Below are 18,720 nucleotides of genomic sequence, written 5' to 3'. Positions count from 1 at the left end.
TTTAACCCAAAGAGAAGAGCCCCAGAGTCTTAGGATGTAGACACACAGAGCTACTACTAGCGGCTACTTGTCACGGCTACTAAATAGACAATAGTAAAAATTGGCTTTTCTCTATACTGGCCCTCCCTGTCAGTGCAGAACGCCTGTGGTTAAGTATCCACCTCCAGAGGCAGGACAGAAGAATAGAAAAAACTTCAGCTCCACCCTCCATATATATAGCTGTGCTCCTCCTGTATCCTGCAGTTTTTTCTTCTGTCCTGCTGGAGGTTAGGACAGTCATTTTTTTTTTATCGCTAGAGTGGGCATTAGGAGGGAAGAAGGGGTAAATAACCTGTTTTCTCCCTCAGGTTACCGTTTGTTTTTCCCTTATCTCAGGTCTCTATGTATATTATATATATGCTATGGCACAGGCCTTCACTGCCCTTAGGCATGCTAGGCTGAACATGGATGGGATACTTTGTGGGTCATTATACTGCATAAAAGCGCTAGGTGACCATATACATATATATCCTTATACTTAGTTTCCAGTCACTAAGTATGTTTATATTCTACCTACAGATAACACTGCTATATAGACACAGCACTTGAGGACATTAGAAAGGACATGTCTAATACAACAGCAACACCTAAAACTAGACAGACAACTTAGCGAAGAGCTCACACCCAAAACAGAAAATGCAAAATCTGCAACCATCACGGAAAGGGGAACAAGGAACATGCTTGGATTGCTTACAACCACCAATGTCAGCACCAACCTTGTCTCCACTAATACTGTCTCAAGATATACAAGATAGTCCTCATATAGATCAAGCGCAAGCTCCAAATCCCTCCATGTCAGCAAATCCTTCCACATCATCCAAACCTCCTCAGTTAGAGGAATTATTTGGCTGGATAAAATCTACTATCCAATCATCCATCAGTCAGCCTTCTATCCATAGTAAGAAACGCAAAGCACAATTATCTCTAGACACTGAATCATCAGAGTCACATGATAACACTGACCAAGATAGTGACCCAGAACCAGGAGATCTTTGGATTAGTGAAAGATCATCCGATGACTCAGACTCAGAACATCAGTACCGCTCCATTGCAGGCCCAGACATAGCAAAGCGTCTGCTATGTGAAATGTTAGCCACACTTGAAATTAAAGATGAGACGACCACCACATCAAAAACTGACAAAGTTCTGGGCGTTCAGCCTCGGGAGTCGAGAGCTTTCCCTGTGTTTAAATCCGTGTCTCAAGTCATCAAAAATGAATGGTCAAGACCAGGTCATCGTTTTTACATTAACTCAGAGGTTCCAAAGTACTTATCCCATACCGGAAGAACAACAAAAGCTTTGGGACAAAGCTCCCAAGGTGGATTCCGCTATTGCCTGCCTCTCCAGAAATACCACACTTCCAACTGAGGAAGCAGCATTTAAGGAACCCATGGATACAAAGATGGAGGTCTCCTTGAGGAAGGGTTTCACACATTCTACTGCAATGCTTCGACCAGCAATAGCAGCAGCAGGACTAGCACGCACATCTAGATTCTGGTGTCAAGAACTACTCCAAATCGCAGGAGGAACTACAGGAGGAACTATATCGTATCAGTTCAGCACTAGCCTTTTTGTCCGACGCTGCAATGGATACAGTGAAACTAGCAGCCAAGGCCAGCATGGACAATGTATTTGCCAGGAGGGCCCTGTGGTTACGCCATTGGTCTGGTGACACAGCATCCAAAACGAAATTTCTTAATCTACGTTTCACGGGAGATACACTTTTTGGACCGGATCTCAAGCAGATCATAACGGAGGTTACGGGAGGGAAGAGCACTTTCCTACCATCTGGAAAGAAACCTAGGTCTGAAAAACAAGGTAGACCATACAATAGGCAATGGGGGTCACAGGGTCGCTCCTTTCGCCCCTTTAGAAACACTTAGTTTTGCCCCAACCAGACAGGTGGAGAAACCAAAAAAAGCAGGCCATCCTGGTCCAACCAATCCCGGCAGACCAGAAAGCCAGGTCCTCCAAAACCAACTTCCGCCTGACTAACACAACACTCGCACAGGAGGGGCAGGAGGTCGTCTTCAAATGTTCTTACCAATCTGGCAGACTCACACTCCGGACACTTGGGTACTTACTATCATCAAAGAAGGCTATCAAATTCCATTCAACAACCTACCTCCTCACTCCTTCAAACAGTCCGCCATTCCAAAAAGCCAACACAAACTTTGGGCTCTCATGTCCATAGTCACAGACTTACTCGATCAAGGAGTCATAACCAAAATTCCTCCTCCGGAGAGATTCAAAGGTTTTTACTCAAATTTGTTTCTGGTCACGAAAAAAGAGGGAACCTTCCGACCAGTCCTAAATTTGAAACCTCTCAACATCTTCGTATCCAAGCAAAAATTCCGCATGGAATTAATTTGTTCAGTTCTGATGTCAATGACAGAAAACTGTTACATGACAAAGATAGATCGTCGAGACGCCTACTTATATGTTCCCATCAGGGAGCAATCTCAAAAATATTTAGGATTCACGATCCTAGAAGATCATTACCAGTTCAGGTCACTTCCATTCGGACTGTGCACAGCACCAAGGGTGTTCACCAAAATCCTCAGCCCTCTCAGGTGCAGGGGGATTACACTTACCCCATACCTAGACGATCTTCTCATCAGATCCACATCATACGAACAAAGTCAGAAGGACACTCAAATATGCGTCAGCATGCTCCAGCAACACGGCTGGCTCATAAATCACAAAAAGAGCCAACTCATTCCAACTCAACACATTCAATTTTTGGGAATGTGGCTGGACTCCTCGTCACAGACAATCTCTCTCACGGAGGAGAAAATTCAAACCATTATTTACACTGCACAACAAGTCTGCAGTCAGCAGACAATAACGACAAAGTGTTGCCTCACATTGTTGGGTTACATGGTAGCAGCCTTGGAGGCACTTCCTTTCGGCAGATTCCACATGAGGGAGTTCCAAAATCATTTCCTCCGCTGTTGGAACAAAGACCACTTCGATCTCACACAGCAGATTCCTGTGACCAGTCCTGTCAGACAGTCCTTACGATGGTGGACATCACCTCAGAACCTCAACAAGGGGAGATCTTGGGTCTTACACCAGTGGACGGTAGTGACCACCAATGCCAGCCTCAGTGGCTGGGGAGCAACTCTTCCACCCCACAATTGTCAGAGTCTAGTCTCCAAGGGAGGCCGCCCTACCAATAAATGTGCTAGAAATAAGAGCGATAAGGAATGCTGTCCGACATTGGTCAAACGAGCTGCACGGCCTACCTCTCAGAATACAATCAGACAATCCCACTGCCGTGGCAGAGCCATGCGCGAGGTATCTCATATACTCGCATGGGCGGAAATGAATGTTCCAGCCATATCCGCGGTGTTCATACCCTGAGTACTCAATTGGGAAGCGGACTACCTCAGCCGGCAACGCGTAGACCAGGGAGAGTGGGCCCTACACCCAGAGGTGTTCGAGGAATTCAAGTCCCGATGGGGCCGACCAGACATAGACTTTTCGGCATCAAAACACAATTTCAAGGTACCTACTTACTGCGCCAGGTCTCGTGATCCGGGAGCGGCGTATGTAGACGCCTTAGTCATTCCTTGGAACTTCAGTAAAGTCTATGCCTTCCCCCCAATAGTACAGTTACCAAGGATAATCCAGAAAATCAAAAAAGAGGGTGCATTAACGATTCTCATTGCCCCAGACTGTCCGAGGAGAGCGTGGTATTCAGAACTCGTCAAAATGTCAGTAGCTCCTCCTTGGAGACTGTCTCTTCGGCCAGACCTTCTTATTCAGGGTCCAGTCAGACACGAAAACCTATCCATTTTGCATTTAACGGCATGGCTATATGGAGGTCTTAAGGTTTTTCACAACGGGCCACAGACAATTTTATGAAGGCCAGAAAACCAGCCATCACAAAGGCCTACTATAAAACTTGGAAAAAGTTCATGATGTGGTGTGAATCTAGGAATTTATACTGGCAACAGACTTCCATTCAGATGATAGTGGAATTTCTAACTCAAGGGTTCCAGTTAGGGTTATCCTTAGCGACTCTAAAGGGCCGGATTTCAGCTCTTTTTATCCTTCTACAACAGGGATCCCCAACCTTTTTTACCTAAGAGCCACATTCAAATGTAAAATAAGCTGGAGAGCAACGCAAGCATGTAAAAAACTCCTGAGAGTTGCAGTTATGGGCTGTGATTGGCTATTGGTAGCCCCAATGTGGATTGGCAGCCTACAGGAGGCTCTGTTTCGCAGTACACCTAGTTTTTATGCAACTAAATCTTGCCTCCAAACCCAAAATTCAAAAATAAACACTTGCTTTGGAAGCAACATCCAAAGGGTTGGTGAGCAACATGTTGCTCACCAGCTACTGGTTGGGGATCACTGTTCTACATCATTGGGCAAAAGAATCAGATGTCATCCAGTTCCTACAAGGGGTTTGTAAGGTCAGGCCAGCCTATAGGGACCCCACACCGCCTTGGGACCTTACTACCGTACTTAATGCACTACAAGGTCCCCCCTTTGAGCCACTAGCATCCTGCCCACTGAAGCTCCTTACTTGGAAGATGACATTCTTGTTGGCTATTACATCCGCAAAACAGGTATCGGACATGGCAGCCCTTTTCCCAGAAAGAACCGTGGTTAATCTTGCATCAAGATAGGGCAGTGTTCAGGACAATTCCTTCCTTCACTCTAAAGGTGGTATCTGCTTTCCATATTAATGAAGAGATTAATTTACCATCCCTTTGCCCTAACCCAGCCAATGACAAAGAGAAAGCCCTGCACAAGCTAGACATAGTTCGGGCAATCCTCTATTACTTAGACAGATCGAAGACATATAGGAAGACAGACAGTTTTCTAGTCACTCATGGGGTCAACAAAGGTTCTCCGGCCACCAAGCGCACAATAGCGAGATGGCTAGTGGAGACCATAAATTGTGCATATGACCTTAGTAGAAAGCCCAGACCATTTAAGGTTAGAGCACATTCCACTAGAGCCATGAGTACTTCCTGGGCTCTATATAATTCAGCTTCCTCAGAACAGATCTGTAAAGCAGCCACTTGGGCCTCATTGTCCACTTTTGCTAAATTTTCCAGACTACATGTCTTTCATTCTGCACCTGCAGCCTTTGGTAGAAAAGTTTTACAGGCTGCAGTACGGCAGTAGTAATTTTCCCACCCTAGTTATGGGACAGCTTTTGAACGTCCCCAGGCGTTCTGCACTGACAGGGAGGGCCAGTCTAGAGAAAGAGGGATTTTACTTACCGAAAAATCTTTTTCTAGATGGCCCGAACTGTCAGTGCAGTTAGCCCCACCCTTCTGATAATGTTACACAAATGCATAGTTCAAGTGTAGTTTGTTTTTGGTAAGTTGTTCACGTTATGTTGTGTATATTCTTGTCTGTTGCATGCATCGCCTCTGTTTATTCCTAACTAAGCTGACAAACAAAACTGCAGGATACAGGAGGAGCATAGCTATATATATGGAGGGTGGAGCTGAAGTTTTTTCTATTCTTCTGTCCTGCCTCCGGAGGTGGATACTTAACCCCCAGGCGTTCTGCACTGACAGTTCGGGCCATCTAGAAAAAGATTTTTCGGTAAGTAAAATCCCTCTTTCTAAAATGCTACCCCCATATGTAATATAAGGCACAAACCCCTATATATAATAAAAGTCGCTAAGTTTGCCCTGGAGCAGTAACCCATGACATCCAAATAAGATTCTTGCAATTAAACAGGTGACTAGTAAATTCTACCTGCTGATTGGCTGCTAGGGGTTACTACCCCTGGTCAAAACTAGTGCCTTTTATTACATAACCAATGTGTTTTAGCAGAGATAATTCTCAGTATTGTCTATGGCAGGGTAATTTTTGGCATTTTATAGCCACATCAAGTAGCTGCTACTTGAAGCTCTGTGTGTCTTCACCCTTAAAGGAGAACTAAACCCTAAAAATAAATGTGGCTACAAATGCCATACTTTATATAGTGAATTGATTGCAAGAGGCTAAAGTTTGAGCTTGTCAATAGCAGCAATGATTCAGGACTTCAAACTTGTCACAGGGGGTCACCATCTTGGAAAGTGTCTGTGACACTCACATGCTCAGTGGGCTCTGATTGGCTGTTGAGAAGCTAAGCTTAGGGCTCGTCACTAATTATCCAGCAGAAAATGAGCTTCCCTGGCTGTAATATAAGCTGATGCTACAGGTTTGCTGATTATTAAATTCTAATTGCACTGGTTTCTGTGCTGCCATGTAGTAATTATATGTATTAATTACTAATCAGCCTTATATTGTGACATTTCTATTCTATGTGTACTGTATATTGTGAGTGGCTCCCTAAGCTCAGTAAGTGACAGCAGCACAGAGAATGTGCAGTGAATCAGCAGAAAAGAAGATGGGGAGCTACTGGGGCATCTTTGGAGACACAGATCTTTACTGCTAAAGGGCTGTGGTTGCCTTGGGCAGGTACAGAACCACAAAACAAATGTACATTTCTAGCTACTTCTTTAGTTCAGCTTAAATTCTCCTTTAAGGCCCCCATACACAAGCAGATATAAGTTGCCGATTAAGTTGGCAGCTTTCTGGGCATTATATGGGGTCCTCCGATGGGCTTCCCTGGAGATATCTGGCCAAAAGTCAGGCGGATGTCGATTGGGCAGAGTTAAAAATCCTGTCGGATCGAGGACCACATTGGTTTGATAATGTGGTACTTGATCCAACCACCTTTATGGTCAACATTGTGAGACGATCGTTGGGCCCAAGATCCGGTTGTTTGGCAAGGTTGCCTTTAGGGGGAAAAAAATTCTAATGAGAATCAGATTATCAGCCTTGTTGGTCAATATGAGAAAGCACTTTGTGCCGGTCAGCGTTTATGATTGCTTTTCCAGGGATAAGTTGTGCCTACAAACGCTGACCGGCACAAATTGCATTCTTATATTGACCAACAAGGCTGATAATCTGATTCTCATTAGAATTTTTGTTCATAACCTGTCATTTTTGCAGAGATAAGACACATTGGCGATGATTCCAACTGCCCATAATGGTGACCAGGGACCACTCCACGACTATGGTTGCTTTTCCAGGGATAAGTTGTGCCTACAGTCGTGGAATGGTCCCTGGTCACCATTGTGGGCAGTTGGAATCATCGCCAATGGGTCTTATCTCTGCAAAAATGACAGTTAGGTTATGAACTCCACACACACAGTGGGGCTCATTTATCAACACTGGGCAAATTTGCCCATGGGCAGTAACCCATGGCAACCAATCAAATTGCTACATTCATTGTTGTACTTGCAGCTGGCTTCAAAAAGCGAATCACTGATTGGTTGCTATAGGTAAATGCCCATGGGCAAATTTGCCTAGTGTTGATAAATGAGCCCCAGTGACTCCAACTGCCACACAGGGGCAGCAGAGTCCTACAGAGCTCACAAGAAAGAGCTGGGACCCAGTCAAATTCAATTTTATTCTAATCAATCATTGATTCTCTGTTTGATCTGATGTACAATGCGCAATAAACTGTCAGGATTCAGCCTCTAACACTAGACATGTATCTGCCCCGTGCAGGGAAGCCCAGACAGTCCATATTCGATTCGGAGAGGTTCGGAGTGATTCCCGTGGAAGCCTGTGCAAGGTAAAGTCCATCATGTTGATTTAGGTGAAACATTTAAAGGGAAACTCTGCCCGCACGCTACTTTTTTTTGCCTAATACAAGAGGATCAAACTCCACTTCACAATATCCTTTCATTCTTCATGAGGGTTATATGCAACTGTCATTTCTGTCTGTCTGTTGCTCTTGCAACAATGCGGCAGAAGTCAAGTCTCCTCCAGGTCTGTTAATCAGCTGCCTTCTGAGGGGGCAGACATTGGGAGAGGGGCTCTAGATGTCACCCAGTTCAACGCTGAAACCCGATAGGCCCTGGTTCTGCTTTGGGGGGTGGGGTTAGTGTGGCTGTGGGTGGTGGGCTCTTGATTTAGGTCTTCCGTTGGGCTCCAGGTAACCGAAAAGGACACTGGTTGAAAGGAATGAGCCACACCGATTTTAGGCAACGTTACGCCCTTCTTCAGGTGCCAGAAGTGAGACCCAAGGCCTTGCCTGATTACTGCATATACCCGCCCCTTCCTTTTTTTTTCTCTCTATCTGACAGCTAGTTGAACAAGAAGAAAAATTTTTGGCCAAAACGTCAGAAAATAGGGAAGCAGAGGAATTGTTTCCAAAAATGTAATTTATTCCCTTAAAAAAAGTCCCTCTGAGAATTATCCAAACGTCTCGTAAAAAAAGAAAGCATTTAAAGGGGAAGTAAAGTGTAAAATAGAATACGGCTAGAAATGCTGTATTTTGTATACTAAACATAAACATGAACTTACTGCATCACAAGCCTAATCAAACAAATGATTTATGCTTTCAAAGTTGGCCACAGGAGGTCACCATCTTGTAACTTTGTTAAACCAAGACCAAGACTGTGCACATGCTCAGTGTGATCTGGGCTGCTTAGGGATCGTCATAAATGATCAAAACAGCACAAGCCAAATAATATCTGCCAGAAGCCGATACAACAAGACTGATTAATAATCAGAATATACAGACTGCACTGGGTCCTGTGTTATCATGTAATCTAATGTGGATTTTATAGTTTTTGTATTGTTTAATACAAACTTTCTCCAACTCTGCTGAACCAGTGGCTGCAGCAAAATAATCATCCAAATAGAATCCCGGTTTATCTGTTTAAATCTGGCTCCATGATCTTTGTCCCTGCAGCTGGAGTTGGAAACAGTAAAGGGGATGTAAAAGCAAAAATAAAATCCAATACAAATCTCTACACAGTCGCCGACTGCTCTACAGTTAAACAAACAAAGCTGTTTGAGTTCTGCATGGCTGGGAAGTAAGGCTGGGGCTCCCCCTGCTGTTCATAAGTATGATTGTTTCCCTGCAGGGCAGTTAGGGACCGTCTGAAAATTCCTATCCACAGCAGTCAGAACAAGTAAAACGAAGGGGGAATTTCTGATAAAATGGTAGACATTTTTTAATTATAGTATAATGGAGATCGGTTTCTTTTTCATTAAAGAAAGTAAAAATGGGGTTTTATTTTTTTGCCTTTATATGCCCGTTAATGTTAATAAATGCTGCTTGTGGAATCCCCAGGAAGCGTTTCTGGATGGTATTTTCAGGCATTTGGAGGAAGGCTGAGGTTTTTCACAAAGGCTGCCAAAATCTATGGCAGAATAAATCAAGGCTCCGGATTTACAGAGCAGCTATAATGGCTAATACAGAGAAGAGGAGACCCTGGAGGGCCCTGATAGGGGCCCAATAAGAACTGGCTAGCTTACAGTGCATAACTGCAACAACCCACATTTCACTTTGTTTATCTTTTAGGTATAAAGCTGCTGATAACGACCCGTCTATATCCGGCCATGCTGTAATGGAAATCACCATGGTAACCGGCTTAACCGTCATTGAGAACGAATTAAAAGAGGTAACCGTATCCATATTCACTGCAGCCAATCACAACGAAGTATAGGCACAAGGCCCCTGTTGCACCCCGATTCTCTAATTCTGTATTTTTATCAATGTACATTTTTGCAGCTGATGCAGAGGGTGGATCAGTTCGTCACCGCTTATGATCTGGAGAATGGAAAAGTCATGCTGCATTTCGATGGGGTAATTTTTTTCGATCTTGATACTTTGACCCGTTGCCCACATACAGCTGCTGAACTACAACTCCCCCCCCCCCCCAGTGTTGCTCAAGTCACTAAATGGATTTTCTGCCGCAGATCCCATCCGACGAATACGTCTGCGTCACTTTGCTGGCGTGGGAGCAGTTTAAAGTGGCCATGTTAAGCCCGGGGATTTTCAGTGTTTATGAATTTCATGCGCCGGGTAAGTTGTGACTTTTAAAACATGAGATGCAGACGGCCACCATTACATTATTATACCATATATATATATATATATATATATATATATATATATATATATATATATATATATATATATATAGTTCTGACATATCCCACAGTGCTGTACATAATTATACATCATTCTCATCAGTCCCTACCCCAGTGAGCTTACAATCTAAGGTCCCAATCACATTCCCACCAGTCCCTGACCCAGTGAAGTTTACAATCTAAGGTCCCTATCATATTCTCATCAGTCCCTGTGCAAGTGAGTTTACAATCTAAGGTCCCTATCACATTCCCATCAGTCCCTGCCCCAGTGGAGCTTACAATCTAATGTCCCTATCATATTCCCATCCGCCCCTGCCCCGGTGGAGCTTACAATCTAAGGCCACTATCACATTCCAATCAGTCCCTGTCCCAGTGGAGCTTACAATCTAAGGTCCCTATCACATTCCCATCAGTCCCTGCCCCAGTGAGTTTACAATCTAAGGTCCCTATCACATTCCCATTAGTCCCTGCCCCAGTGAGTTTACAATCTAAAGTCCCTATCACATTCTCATCAGTCCCTGCCCTGGTGGAGCTTACAGTCTAGGACCTCTATCACATTCCCATCAGTCCCTGCCCCAGTGAGCTTACAGTCTAAGGTCCCTATCACATTCCCATCAGTCCCTGCCCCAGTGAGTTTACAATCTAAGGTCCCAATCAGATACCCATCAGTCCCTGCCCCAGTGAGCTTACAATCTAAGGTCCCTATCACATTCCCATCAGTCCCTGCCCCAGTAGGGCTTACAATCTAAGGTCCCAATCAGATACCCATCAGTCCCTGCCCCAGTGAGCTTACAATCTAAGGTCCCTATCACATTCCCATCAGTCCCTGCCCCAGTGAGTTTACAATCTAAGGTCCCTATCACATTCTGATCAGTCCCTGCCCTTGTGGAGCTTACAGTCTAGGACCTCTATCACATTCCCATCAGTGCCTGCCCCAGTGAGCTTACAATCTAAGGTCCCGATCACACAGACTTGGGGGGAACATACAGACTCAGTGCCCTGGTTGGAATGAAACCTAAGACCCCAGCAAGGCCCTAACTAAACACTGAGTCACCTCACATTACTTTCTAATGGCACATTTTCGTTTCTGCAGAGGAAGAGTGCACGACCTTCTTCAACCCGCTCACTACCAACAACCTAGAGAAACTTTGCACCGGGGACAAGTGTAAATGCATCCAAGGTAACGTCCAATCAAAGATTTCTACAGAGGTTTGGAGGAAGAAATACAAATCCTAATATTATGGGCTGCACAATAAAGAAATAGATATATATATATATATATATATAATATATCCAGGTTATAATGACAGTTCTCCTTTAGGATTATTTGAATTTAAAGAGACAGTGCTCGCTTTCCATTCTTCAGTTTGGGGTTCCCTTTTAAACGTCTCTTAGTAACATTTTCTTCAACGTTCTGCAGCCACCTGTCCCACGGCACAAACGAAAATCGATACTTCCATTACTGCCAACGCCAGGAGAGAAGTCGCATGCAAGGCCGATGTTACTTATGGTGAGATTGTCTCAGACTGGGCCTCTTAGGGCCCAACAAAAAACCTTATACAGGTATGGGACCTGTTATCCAGAACGCTCAGGACCTAGGGTTTTGCAGATGACTGATCTTTCCGTAATTTGTATTCTTTAAAGGGGTGGTTCACCTTTGAGTTAACTTTTAGTATGTTATAAAATGGCTAATTCTAACCAGCTTTAAACTGGCCTTCGTTTTTTTCTTTTTTATATATATTTTTTTAATTATTCGTCTTCTTCTTCTGACTCTTTCCAGCTTTCAGATAGGGGTCACTGACCCCATTTAAAAGCGAATGCTCTGTAAGGCTACAAATGTATTATTATTGCTACTTTTTATTCCTCATCTTTCTATTCAGGCCTCTCCTATTCATATTCCAGTCTCTTATTCAAATCAATACAAGGTTGCTGAAATTGCAAAGCTGCTGAATAAGCAGCTAAATAATTAAAAAAACTAAGACCAATTGCAAATCATATCAGTCTCTACATCATACTGAAAGTTCATTAAAAGACGAACTACCCATTTAAAGCAGTGGTTCGCCTTTAAGTTAACTTTTAGTATGTTACAGAATGATAACTTGATAAATGATAACAGATTGGCAACTTTTCAATTGGTCATCATTATTTATCTTTCATAGTTTTTTAATTATTTGCCTTTTTTTCTTTTGACTCTTTCCAGCTTTCAAATGGGGGTCACTGACCCAATCTTAAAAACAAAAGCTCTGTAAGTCTACAAATGTATTGTTATTTCTACTTTTTTATTACTCATCTTTCTATTCAGGCCTCTCCTATTCATATGAGGGTATAGCATATTCCAGTCTCTTATTCACATCAGTGCATGGTTGCTAGGGTAAATTGGAGCTTACCAACCCAGCTGTGGAAATTGTAAACTGGAGAGCTGCTGAATAAAAAGCTAAAAAAAGAAGACCAATTGCAAATCGTCTCAGAATATCCCTCTCTACATCCTACTTAAAGGAAAACTATACCCCCAAAATGAACACTTTAGCAACAGATAGTTTATATCAAATTGAATGACATATTAAAGAATCTTACCAAACTGGAATATATATTTACATAAATATTGCTCTTTTACATCTCTTGCCTTGAACCACCATTTCGTGACTGTATCTGTGCTGCCTCAGAGATCACCTGACCAGAAATACTACAACACTAACTGTAACAGGAAGAAGTGAGGAAGCAAAAGGCAGAACTCTGTCTGTTAATTGGCTCATGTGACCTTACATGTGGTTTGTATGTGTGCACAGTGAATTGTACGATCCCAGGGGGCGGCCCTTATTTTTTAAAATGGCAATTTTCTATTTATGATTACCCAATGGCACATACTACTAAAAAAGTATATTATTATGATAATGGTTCATTTACATGAAGCAGGGTTTTACACATGAGCTGTTTTACTCAGTATCTTTTAATAGAGACCTACATTGTTTGGGGGGTATAGTTTTCCTTTAAAGTTAATTTAAAGGTGAACAACCCCTTTAAGTCTGCTAAACTTCATTCAACCATTATATAAACCCAATGAGATTGTTTATTGTAAATATGTTTTACAATTATTTGATTACAATTGTGATTATGGGAGACAACCTTCCCATAATTCAGCTCTTTCTGGATAACGGGTTTCCTGATACCGGATCCTGTACGTGTACTAAGGGTCCCCCTTTCACAGCAGTTTGTTGCTATAAGTAATAGGTTCCCTATAGGCTTATGTAAGAAATATGGAAGGTCCAACAGAATCATGGACTGGAGAATAATTCCCAGTTAAACCCAAATGATTCATCAGCTTGACATTTCTCTTTTACATTGACAGCGTACAATGTTTTGGTGATTTCCTCTGTGGAAGATGGCGATTTTATTAAATACACGGCATCCATTCAAGACATATATAAGAAAGGTGAGGTTAAGCCAGTACGGAAAGTCAGAAGCATCAAAACCATCTGCACTTCTACCCCTGTCTTGGGAAGTTGCTTAGAATAATATTATCTTTCATTAGGCAAAAAGTTTGTTTTTGGGTGCAGTTCCCCTTTAATGATATTGCAGAGCAGCCCTTATAAGTCAGGTAAATGTTTTTACTGACCCCTAGGTGGCGACTTTGTAAAGGCCAAAAAAGAAGTGAAGTTCATTAAGAAGAAGACGTGCACAGACATCGAGATAGACCAAGGGGAGCACTACCTTATCATGGGAAAAGAAGGAATTCAGATCAGAATTGGCTTTGAGTTCCTGTAAGTAACGTGACAACCCATCTCCTGCTTTACATTCTGATTATATAAATATTCCTGTTGAGATGTGAGTAGCTGTTATTCACTGTCTGAAGCTTACAGTGTTCTGTGTGCCCAGAACATTCCTTCTCTGTATATTTGTATGGGGAAACAGAGACTGTGTATAGGTACTGTGTACCTTTAAGTGTTTGCAGATTTGGAATATTTATTGAATCCCCATTGCTGTACTGTTTCAGGTATGAATATGCACTGGACTCAGACACGTGGGTGGAATGGTGGCCCCCAGCCTGTAACACGGCAGCCTGTGAGCAGTTCATAGACACTTTATCGGAATTCTCAGATAAGATGCTGTTTGATCGCTGTTAGTTTGGCTCTGGCATCACCCACCACACAATACATCAAAGGGTCTAACGGGTTAAAGCCCCCTATGTGGTTGTTAATTATACACTGTATATGTCCTATGAGAAATAAAGAACTATATACTAAATATCTCTCACCACTGCTCCTTTCCATGTGCTCACTGACTGTCCAACCACAACACATGTGCCTGAGCCTTAATAGACTGACACACTGATTTAATGTGGCACCCCTAGTCTCCCACCCTACTTACACTATAGGCCCAACAAATGAAAGACAGAGAGAGAGAGAGAGAGAGAGAGAGAGAGAGAGAGAGAGAGAGAGAGAGAGAGAGAGAGAGAGATGGATAGATTTATAGATTGATAGATAGATAGATAGATAGATAGATAGATCAACAGACAAATGAATAAATGGACGGACAGATGATAAAAGTATAGACAGTCTCAAATGACAAACAGACAGGCAGAGAGAGAGAGAGAGATAGATAGACAGACAGATATATATATATATAGAGAGAGAGAGAGAGAGAGAGACAGTTAGACAGGCAGAGAGAGAGAGACGGGCAGAGAGAGAGAGAGATAGATAGATAGAGTTGGATAGAGAGATGATAGATAGAAAGATGGATGGATGGATAGATGGAGAGAGTTGGATAGAGAGAGAGTTGGATAGAGAGAGAGTTGGATAGAGAGAGAGTTGGATAGAGAGAGAAAGTTAGATAGATAGACCGGTTACCTGTAGCTTTTATAGAGGATTTAGGCAAACAGAAGAAGTCCAGCTGATTGGACAAAGGAATACGTTTATTTCCCCGGCCAGTGAATATTCTGCTACAGAAAGTGCTGTGAGCCTGAGGCCGTCCAATCCCGAGTGCTACAGGTTAATATTTGTCCAGCGAGGCGAGGGTGGGATCCCAGGAGGGGGCCTCGTCATTAACCCATGGAAAATATCTGTCCTGGTGAAACTGCCCTAATGGCCATGACAAATATCGTTTTTCAATCATTATTTTGTCTTTTTTTATGGCTGAAATGGGTTCAGAAAGGCAAAACTGCTTAGTTCTGGCTCCAGTTATACTGACTTGTTCCTTCTATTGGGAAGAGTCCGGCTGGGATTGGATCACATTTCATCTGGAGGAAATGGGTTAGAACAAATGGAATGTTACTTGGATGAAATGTAAGAATAATACATTGGGTTTGTATAAATATAACTAAAAGAAGAGGCATGGTTTAGTAGCCAATAGCATTCCTGCAAGACAGCTTGGCTGCTACTGGCAACACAGTGATTGCTGTGAAAATCCTTATCATTTACAGTAGGGGGTACATTATCCCTTATAATACATGAGTGATACTCAGAATTCCCTGTATAACTCAGCCTTGTGCCTTTATATGGTCACAGAACTACCCCTCAGTGACTTCTAATATCCTTATCATTTACAGTAGGGGGTACATTATCCCTTATAATACATGAGTGATACTCAGAGTTACCTGTATAACTCAGCCTGCAGCCTTGTGCCTTTATATGGTCACAGAACAACCCCTCAGTGACTTCTAATATACTTATCATTTACAGTAGGGGGTACATTATCCCTTATAATACATGAGTGATACTCAGAGTTCCCTGTATAACTCAGCCTGCAGCCTTGTGCCTTTATATGGTCACAGAACAACCCCTCAGTGACTTCTAATATCCTTATCATTTACAGTAGGGGGTACATTATCCTTTATAATACATGAGTGATACTCAGAGTTCCCTGTATAACTCAGTCTGCAGCCTTGCGTCTTTATATGGTCACAGAACAACCCCTCAGTGACTTCTAATATCCTTATCATTTACAGTAGGGGGTACATTATCCCTTATAGAATAAAAACAGAGCACATGGCTGTGTGTAGGGTGCAGAGGGGATCTGCACATTATTAGATACAATATTCCTAGAAGTCCATTAAAGCCAGTGCCTTCTCTCCTGCACTCACGTTACTCATTAGACAATGACATCATAGTCCTATAACATCCAATCAGCTTCCTTCCTCTGAGTAAATACTTCTGATTTCCATTTCCCAGAATGAAATAACTGTACATAAAACCACAACTAACAGAGGGCTAATGTCTTGCTAAGAATATAGACACCGACTTCTCTTTGGCTCCTGTCGTGTGGTTCAAGTCTCCGTTACATCATGATGGAGCTTTGCACGTTTCAGATATACAAGGCAGGGCGGGAGTTGCCATGCGGATTCATTTATAAAGGAGAATGACAGAACACCTTGCTCAAAGACATTTTCATCTCAGGTTCTTGTTATTACAATGGCCCCATAGGGCTCCACAGAATTCCCCCCACAGAATTCATCTTCTTTGCCCTTTATTCTTTTATTTGTTAGAAAAATACTTTCCCAAGGTTTCACCAAAAGCTTTTTTTTCCCCCTATAAAATTTACGGGAAATTCCTTCCCCCTTTTTAAAACATTTATTGGATTTAGTGGGCGGCCGTTTTACAAGCCCATGAACAAAAGCCGGGCTAGATTAGCATGAAACCCACCGCTTTATGCTTTTTAGATTGCTGCCATTTGAGATATGGACACAAGATGGTTTCCCATGTTGTCCCTTAAGGGGTGGTCTTCACTCTTACTCCAGTCCATACACACAGTGGATTATGGTCTCCATAATAGAATAGTCTTAGCCCTATGCTTGGTACATTCCTAGAGGAGGGTCATCAGGTCCATATGCAACCCAGCTAAAGACGGCAAACCCACCCACGAAACCATCAGAAAGCAGTGTTGTCCCAAGTCCCAACTGGTCAACCAGATGTTAGTGTCAAGTTTGAAAAATAGTCTTCATCTATGATATGTTCTATAATTGTTGAAAATTCTACATATACTACATACAGTATGACCAAAAGTATGGGGATTCCTGCCCCCCCCCCCCAGCATCGCATTCCCAAACTGAAGGGGTTTAATATGAATACGGTCCTTTATTCTTCAGGGAAGGTTCCACTAGATGTTGGAACTTGGTCCTCTCTTTACTCCATTCTTCATGGAAGGTTCCACTAGATGTTGGAACATGGTCCTCTCTTTCCTCCATTCTTCATTGAAGGTTACACTAGATGTTGGAACTTTTGTCACTTTCCTCTGCTCTTCGGGGAATGTTCCACTAGATATTGGAACATGGTCCTCTCTTTCCTCCATTCTTTATGGAAGGTTCCACTAGATGTTGGAACATGGTCCTCTCTTTCCTCCATTCTTCATTGAAGGTTACACTAGATGTTGGAACGTTTGTCACTTTCCTCTGCTCTTCGGGGAATGTTCCACTAGATATTGGAACATGGTCCTCTTTTTCCTCTATTCTCCTGGTATGGTTCCACTAGATGTTAGAACATGGTCCTCTCTTTCCTTCGTTCTTCATGAAAAGTTCCACTAGATGTTGAAACATGGTCCTTAATTTCCTCTTCTTTTCAGGGAAGGTTCCACTAGTTGTTGGAACATGGTTCTCTCTTTCCTCTAGTCTCCTGGGAAGGTTCTACTAGATGTTGGAACATGGTCCTCACTTTCCGCTACTCTTCAGTGAAGGTTCCACTAGATGTTGGAACATGGTTCTTTCTTTCCTCTACACTTCAAGGAAGGTTCCACTAGATTTGAAACATTGTTGCTGAGACATTCTTCCATTTAGCCACAAGAGCATTAGTGAGGTTGACCACTGATGTTTGGGGCTCACAGTCGGGGTTCCAGTTTATCCCACAGGTGTTCAGGTGGGTTGAGGTCAGGGCTCACCTAAATTGCCATTTCTCATCCTAAAAATGTGGTGGCTTTTTCCACCTAAGAATCTATGTGAGTCCAGCTTTCATTTTCTCTTTCATTATGCCACAGGGGAAACTGGGGGTTTTTGTATTAACTTTAATCAAATAAATTCCCTTCCCTTTCCTCAAAGCTCTCTGTAAGGGGTCGGAAACCACCGAGGATGAGACTGCTCCTCAGTAAATTGTATAGCTACACACTTCCTGGATAATTGTGATTGGAACTTGCCACTGTAAGGGACTTAATCAACTGTTACTCCATTACACCAATTTATATCAGTGTCGGTCTGAGGCACCTGGAGCCCAACTGCCCACCAGAGAACCTGACCTCAAGGACCCCCATTTTCTCAAGTCAAAAAGTTGTATCACACTATGATCAACCCCTAGAACTATAGCAGGGTGACTGTTACCCCAATGTTTCTATATATCTGTAACCTTGTTATGAGCTAATGGGGCCCAGTCTGAAGGCCAGTTAGGGGGAAATTTGAGGTGAGTGCTTATTTGTACCCTGGGTACCCCTGGAACTATAGCAGGGTGACACCCCAATGTTTCTATATATCTGTAACCTTGTTATGAGCTAAGGGGGCCCAGTCTGAAGGCCAGTTGGGGGGAGATTTGGGGTGAGTGCTTTTCTCTAGTTGGCCCTCCTGTCAGTGCAGACGTCAGGGTTTTGTCTTCATTCACCTCTGGAGGCAGGACAGAAACTTGATCTTTTGCTCGCATGGTTCCTCCCACTGTATATATGGCTTGTCTCCACCTCCTCACATCAGTTCTTTGTCCTGCCTCGGAGGTGAAGGACATATTTTTTTTTTTTTTTTTCTAGTACTTAATCAACTTCTATTCTTCAGGTACGCGAAGCTACCTTGTCTGGAATTAGTGG

General features: G+C 42.8%; 1 protein-coding gene across 6 annotated transcripts in view; it reads left to right on the top strand.

The window, feature by feature from the left end:
- The window catches only part of c5.L (complement C5 L homeolog), a 64,890-nt gene that overhangs the window by 35,638 nt on the left and 10,532 nt on the right, over positions 1–18,720 (top strand). For 2 of the 6 annotated variants that reach the window (XM_041572360.1, XM_041572361.1), the window contains exons 33-41: positions 7,576–7,642; positions 9,383–9,482; positions 9,593–9,667; positions 9,781–9,886; positions 11,048–11,134; positions 11,375–11,464; positions 13,301–13,384; positions 13,574–13,712; positions 13,946–14,196. In XM_041572360.1, coding sequence (XP_041428294.1) covers positions 7,576–7,642; positions 9,383–9,482; positions 9,593–9,667; positions 9,781–9,886; positions 11,048–11,134; positions 11,375–11,464; positions 13,301–13,384; positions 13,574–13,712; positions 13,946–14,075 — 878 coding nt within the window. In that variant the 3' untranslated portion in view covers positions 14,076–14,196. Of the gene's footprint in view, positions 1–558; positions 4,277–5,454; positions 5,614–7,575; positions 7,643–9,382; positions 9,483–9,592; positions 9,668–9,780; positions 9,887–11,047; positions 11,135–11,374; positions 11,465–13,300; positions 13,385–13,573; positions 13,713–13,945; positions 14,197–18,720 lie in introns of those variants that run through there. The other 4 variants (XR_005963200.1, XR_005963199.1, XR_005963201.1 and 1 more) reach the window with 3 other exon arrangements.

This window comes from Xenopus laevis, chromosome 8L (assembly GCF_017654675.1).
Source record: "Xenopus laevis strain J_2021 chromosome 8L, Xenopus_laevis_v10.1, whole genome shotgun sequence".
Classification (NCBI taxonomy): Eukaryota; Metazoa; Chordata; class Amphibia; order Anura; family Pipidae; genus Xenopus; species Xenopus laevis.
This window is presented reverse-complemented; position numbering and strand designations above follow the sequence as displayed.